We start from the raw sequence: 7500 nt of genomic DNA, 5'->3' as shown, positions 1-7500 counted from the left end.
TTTTTTTACTTTATTACAACTAAGAAAAGGCATAATTTTTTCTAGGATATTTTTAATATTTATTTTGTCGTGTATTCTTTTGATTATTATGGCTAAGGAGAAATAATTATTAAACATAGGATAATATTCATATAAGATACTTTTCATTATATCATGTTGCATAGCTTTGATAAAATAATTTCTGTTGTTTTTATTACAACTACTATTACATTTGTTGCTTCTATTATAGTTTTTATTACTTTTATTACTACCATCACTTTTATTATTATCATCACTTTTATTCCTACCATCACTTTTATTACTACCATCACTTTTATTACTACCATCACTTTTATTACTACCATCACTTTTATTACTACCATCACTTTTATTACTACCATCACTTTTATTACTACCATCACTTTTATTATTATTTTCCGTGTCCGAATTTGTATATACCCTTAACGTTATAGGGTCCCTATTAATTCCTCTTATATTCATGTAAAGGTTGATATATGTCATAAGAATTAAGGAGTCCAAGTAATAATTAAGGAAATGCAAATATTTATATTTTAATATATATTTTTCTTTTTCTTCATTTTTTTCTTCACTTTTCATTATCATTTTATTTGTGTCGTTATTATCTACATAGTAGTAAATCTGTTCCCACCACCTTTTGGTTACATTATCATGTGATCCTTTGTTCATATGTTCTGATGAATCTATTTTATACTGCGCATGAATTTTTATTTTTTCATTTTTTTCAACATTATCCCAGGCGGCAAAAATAACATCGTCTAGAAAGTTATCTATTATATTTCGTTCTATAAAAAGAAGAGAGAACATGCTGACTTGGTTAATAAGCCTAAAATATAAAAAATAATATATATATATATATGTATATATATATAACACACACATATATATATGTCCATGTACTTATAAGATATACACATATGTGTACATTTTATTTTTTTTATTTTATTTTTTTTTTTCCTCACGTGATGTTTTCATTTTTAAAAGCCTCCTTTATGTTTTTAAATTTTTCAAAGGAGAAGGAAGCCGTTTCATTTTCTTGGTTACACTCATTCATAGGTTGCACATATTTATTAAGATTATCAGAATCTTTTGTAATATTTTCTTGAACAAAAAAGTCTAAAGAATATATGATATTATTCTCGCTTAAAATATTTTTCTGTGTATATGATGAAACAAGAAGATTTTCATTTTGTATAGAATTAAAATTGGAGACTGTATATAAATCTAATATATTATGGAAGATAGTAAAATGTTCAGGAGATAAATTAGGATATATGATGTTGAATATATATCTATAATATATATAACCTTTTAAATATTTGAGAAGATATTTATTTTCTTGTTTTTTAAATGAAAAAATATTAAACATATATTTGAAGTAATAATTTTCAATGTAGTAATTTAAAGATTCCACAGAATAGTTTTCAATATTATTAATAATATGATTATTATTTTTATCATCTTCTTTTAGCATTCTTATTAAATGTTTAAAAATAAAAGACAAGCCATTATGAAGAGGTGATAATATATTTTGGTTCGTATCCTTTTGGTGGTCATATTGTGGTGATTTTATATTTACATTTTTTACCGGTATATATGTCTGGTCATAAGGATGATGATTAATATTATTATCATCACAACTATTATTATTATTATTATTATTTAGCAAATTTGTTATACTATGCACGTCGTGTGTACTTATATCACAACTTTGTAAATAGTTAGATAACCCATTTCCATATAAGACATTCAAGTGATTTAACCAATGTTCATTTTTATCATAAAACATTTCGGAAAGAATAAAAATGAAACTCATAAGTACAAGATTTTTATTTAAAAAAGGGTAATGGTCTATAATAACTTTACATATTGGAAATATGTCTTTTATATTTTTATCATAATTGGTTAGTATATAATAAGAAAAAAAATAAATATTTGATAAATTTTGTGTACTATAATTTAATTTATTTACATAATTAAACTGTTGAGTTAAGCTGTTGTTATCGTTATCTATAATATGTGTATCATCTATTTTATGATTATCATACTTTTCATTTTGTTGATTATTTTCCGTATTTCTATGTAAACATATATGCTTTGTACTATCTTTACTATCTACATTATGCTTCCCATCGAATGTTAATACAGTCTTGTGTGCCTTCTTTTTGTGTTCTTGTAAGAAGAGTTTATATTTTTTATAATATACATTTATTTTCTCATAATTATGTGTACTTTCATGAACTTCTTTATATTGATCTAATATTTGATTGTTTTTATAATAATATAAAAGTATTTGATTCGATGAGATAAGAAATATTTTGAGTATAAAATTTGTTATATTTGCAGATGGTTCACACGTTTTATATAGAAGAAATAAATATAAAGAGAGTCTATTAAATAATATATCTATTATATATATGTCTTGAATTTTTTGAAGAATTATATATAATAACTTTAATGTTTTATATTTTATTTTTTTATTTTGTTTTATGGTATTTTCTAATAAATTTTTAATTATACATGTTAGACAAGAATAAAGAACTTGTTTATTATTTTTATCATTCAATATATTTTTGTTACCATAAATATGTACAAATAAATATTTTATATATTTTATTATTATTAAATAAAAATGTTCATTACACATTTTGTCATTAGTCATATTATTATTTCTATTTTCTAATATATGTAATAACATTGATATGTTATTAATGCATGCAAGGAATATAACATCCTTATGTATATCATTATGTATATCATTATGTATATCATTATGTATATCGTTATGTTTATCATTATGTTTATCATTATGTATATCATTATGTTTATCATTATGTATATCATTATGCTTATCATTATGTTTATCATTATGTTTATCATTATGCTTATTATCATTAATATGTTTAAAACACAAAATTATAATTTTTAAAAACAATTCTATCGTTACACATGCCTTGTGTATATTATTACATATATCATAATCGAGAACAGCATCTTGATTTAATAATAATAAATTATTTTTTATGAATAGATATAAATTTTTTTTCTCTCCATCTCCGGTTTTGCATAATATATGATATAAGTATATTTTTAATTTATTACATATAATAGTGCATATGCTTACAAAGATATTTTGTTTCTCATTATATAATTTTAAGGATATAGGAACTTTGTTTGTTTTTATAAAAAGATATAAAGTTTTTACACATAACAAATCATCATGAACCTTATTTTTTTTAATCAAGGAAATTATAAGATTAGTGATATTCAATTCTTCGCAGGAATTCATTGTACATAGAAAAGTCATAATAATATATTCGAACGAAATGATGATAAGTATAACAAAAAAAAATAAAAATGAAAATGAAAATATATATTAACATTTAAATAAAACAAAACATATATTTTTCCCTTTTTTTTTTTTTTTTTTTACACATGGAAGATAAATGAATGAAAAAAAAAAAAAATAAAACAAAATAAATAAATAAATAAATATATATATATATATATATATATATATAATATATTTGTGACAGTGTATAATACTCACATTTTTCCGTATAGAATAAAAGGAAAAACATATATAGTGATATATTTTAATATGGACCTTGTTAATCTTTATATTTTATACCTTACAAAATATATAACTCTTCGCAACAGAAAAGTTAATAATGTATTACAATGAATTCGTGTTCTTATATATTTATATATATTTATAAATGAACACATATAATAAAATCATAATAATATATGATAGTAATTTTTTTATGATCTTTATCTTTTAAATATGAATCTGAATAATATTATCAATTTATAAAAGAAGAGGACACATATAAATATAAATATATATATATATATATATATATATATATATATATATATATAATATATTAAGGTTTTTTTTTTTTTTTTTTTTTCTTTTTTTCTTTTTTTTTTTTTTTTTTTTCTTTTTTTCTTTTTTTTTTTTTTTTTTTTCTTTTTTTCTTTTTTTTTTTTTTTTTTTTCTTTTTGTTCAATATATATATAATTATTATTTTTGTTTAGAATAAAATAATATTAATATATACCATACATAATATATTATATATATTGAATAATAACATACATAATAAACTATCTTTTAATTTTAAAGACCTTAAGATATATAAAGAGTACACATAAGAGTAATGCTTAAAATATATATGTGAAAAAAAATTTAGTTAGTAAAAAATATATATATATATATATATATTATATATATAAACATTGAAATTGAGCTTTTAAGTTTGTTTTATTTTATTTTATTTTTTTTAAATAATTGTTGTGGTTTTTAATTTTGATTTTATAAAAATAATATAATATATATATATATATATATATATATTTAATTTATATTATTTTATTTTTCTTGTGTTAGCAAAAAAGTGCACAGGGAAAAAAAAATAAAATAAAACTAAAAATAATGAATTAGAAAAAATATATATATATATATATATATATATATATATTTTATTTATTTACTAATTTATTATTTTTATTTTATTTTTTGAATGTTATAAAAAAAAGAAGGTTTTTTTATTTATGCCCTCTTCATTATTATTATAAAAAAAAAAAAATATATATATATACATACCTTAGGATAGAATTTACGAGTTTCATTATATATATATATATATATATTTTTTTTTTTTTTTTTTTTTTTTTTTTTTTTTTTTTAAAACGTAGAATGCTTTTTAAAAATGAAGACAGTGGCAATGGTGTTTACTGTTTTACTTATAATAATTTTAGTGATGTTACTATATCTGATATTTTAAATATAAGGAATGATAATAAAAATAATGATAATGAGGATAACAAACAAGACGATGAAGAGAAAAACGATGAAGATGACAATAAAAGTAATTTGTTATTAGAAGAAAATGAAGAGAATAAAAGACAAGGAGACAAACCATTTGAGGATTTATCTTTATTTTCATTTAAAAATAATGAACAGTGTTATGATAATATAAAAATGCAACAAGCCATTTTGAATTCATCTTATGAAAAAAATGTAAAAAATATAGTTAAGATAGTATATCATGAGGATTGTAAATTGTTATATGAAAATACAGATATACACGTTGAACTTCCATCTATAGTATATGGTAGAAATAGGAACAAAAATAATGATGTCGTAAATAAATGTAATCAATATAATGATGATGATTATACAAATAAATGCAATCAATATAATGATGATGATTATACAAATAAATGCAATCAATATAATGATGATGATTATACAAATAAATGTAATCAATATAATGATAATGATTATACGAATAAATGTAATCAATATAATGATAATGATTATACGAATAAATGTAATCAATACAATGATGTTAGAAAAATTACAAATTTAAAATATTTTATTAATCATAACTGGAAAAATATAAATTTGATTAATGAAAAATTATTTTTGAAAAATTTAAAGGAACTCGAAGAAATACTAAATTATAATTTTTTGCATATATGTAAAAATAAATGTAAACAATATAATAAGAAAAGAAAAAATGAAAGACATTTCTCTTATCACGATAATTTTCTTAGTCATTATATAATCTATAAAAAAAATAAATTTATAAAACACAATAAAAATGAACATATCAATGGTAATCATTATGATGCTCATGAGAGTACTAACACATACGATGAAGAGAAAACAAGAGAAAAACATAATAATAAAAATAATAATATGAAGTATTGTCTAAATAAATATCCATATGATAATGTGAACGCACCTTTGAATTTATCTTGTCCATGGTACGAAAAGAAAATAGAAAATATATACTGCCTAAATATACCAGGATATAAATATAAATATAAATATATTTGCCCCTCAATGAGCAAAATGAATGATGAAAAAATAAAAGAATTATATATACCAAAAGGACATATATTATTTAATTCAAAATTCGAATCTGGGAATTTAAAATATGTAATAAAGGAAGAAAATGACAAAGAAGTGTATTCCTTATTCCTCAATCCGGATATACGAATGAACGAGAAAAAAAACCAGTGGTTCTATTTCAGTGCTAGTTATGTTCCAAATGAATATTATACGAATGAGTTATATAAAATGAAAATGTGTAATAAAGATATTAATCATATAGGGGATAATATGAACGTTGTGTATAATTACATGAACGGTACAGGTAATAATATAAACAATATTGTAAATAATTTGGATAGCACTGTAAATTATATGAACAGTACAGGTAATAATATAAACAATATTGTAAATAATTTGGATAGCACTGTAAATTACATGAACAGTACAGGTAATAATATAAACAATATTGTAAATAATTTGGATAGCACTGTAAATTACATGAACAGTACAGGTAATAATATAAACAATATTGTAAATAATTTGGATAGCACTGTAAATTACATGAACAGTACAGGAAATTACCTAAATAGAAAGAATAATAATCACCTTAGCTATACTAATTGGAGTGGACAAAGGTGTATGAATCAATATTTGAATGACATAAATAATGACGAAATAGATACGAATTTAGATGGGAATAGAAAATATTCGTTAGACGCATGTGATAAATTTACTGTTAGAAATGTAAGGAAGTTAGAGAAACCATTTACTGTTAGATTTAAAATAGAAAATATGGCCAAGCCTTTTTTTTTATATAAATATGGTCATTCGCCTTTATCCTTTTCAGAATGTAAGTATAAAATAGAGAATATACAATGGGAAAGAAATTCATATGATATAAAATATATAAAAAACAGTTCATGTAAGCATTATAATATAAAAAAAAATAGTATGGAATATTATAATTATAATACGTATACATTAGAATTTAGTTATGATTTTACGTATGCATATGATACAGTATACTTTGCAAGTAGTTATCCATATACGTATTCTTATTTGAGTGAATATTTATGTTTGATAAGAAATTTGTTGAAGGATCACCCTACAATTAATTATATAGAAGAAAGGTTGTGCAAAACATCATGTGGGTTTGATTGCCCAGTTTTATGTATAACAAATTATGATAGGATGGAAGAATATAATAAAGAAGAATTAAAAGAAAGTGTAGAAAAAAAACAAAACATTGTCGAAGCGAACAATACATGTGATGAAAAATTGGTTGATGGGATGGATATAAGTAGTAATGCTATAAGAAAGGAGATTAAGAAGAAAGGGTATATATTAACAAGTAAAAAATTGGATAAAAATAGAGTGGTAAATAATTTATTTGTTGATATGAAAAATGGATGTACAAGGGGATGTGCAAGTGGATGTACAAATGGATGTGCAAATGGATATACAAATGGATATACAAATAGATATACAAAAGGATGTACAAAAGGATGTACAAATGAATATTCAAATGATAATATGTGTAAAGAATGTTTAGATATAAAAAATATATGTTATCAAGAGGAAAAAGAAAAATGTGATATAATAAAATATAATGATGATAAGGATTATTCTCA

General features: G+C 20.7%; 2 protein-coding genes across 2 annotated transcripts in view; one reads left to right on the top strand and one right to left on the bottom strand.

The window, feature by feature from the left end:
- PF3D7_0103500 (conserved Plasmodium protein, unknown function) overlaps window positions 1-3325 on the bottom strand; it is a gene marked incomplete at both ends in the record, with an annotated part of 6251 nt that extends 2926 nt beyond the window's left edge. The window contains 2 exons of the mRNA XM_002808557.2: window positions 1-844; window positions 981-3325. The exon at window positions 1-844 is cut by the window's left edge and continues 1466 nt beyond it. Coding sequence (XP_002808603.2) covers window positions 1-844; window positions 981-3325 — 3189 coding nt within the window. The remainder of the gene's footprint in view (window positions 845-980) is intronic.
- A 1398-nt stretch (window positions 3326-4723) lies between these two features.
- The window catches only part of PF3D7_0103400 (zinc-carboxypeptidase, putative), a gene marked incomplete at both ends in the record, with an annotated part of 4863 nt that continues 2086 nt past the window's right edge, over window positions 4724-7500 (top strand). The window contains one exon of the mRNA XM_001350930.2: window positions 4724-7500. This exon is cut by the window's right edge and continues 2086 nt beyond it. Within this exon, the coding sequence (XP_001350966.2) occupies window positions 4724-7500 (2777 nt within the window).

This window comes from Plasmodium falciparum, assembly GCF_000002765.6.
Source record: "Plasmodium falciparum 3D7 genome assembly, chromosome: 1".
In the NCBI taxonomy this organism is placed as follows: Eukaryota; Apicomplexa; class Aconoidasida; order Haemosporida; family Plasmodiidae; genus Plasmodium; species Plasmodium falciparum.
This window is presented reverse-complemented; position numbering and strand designations above follow the sequence as displayed.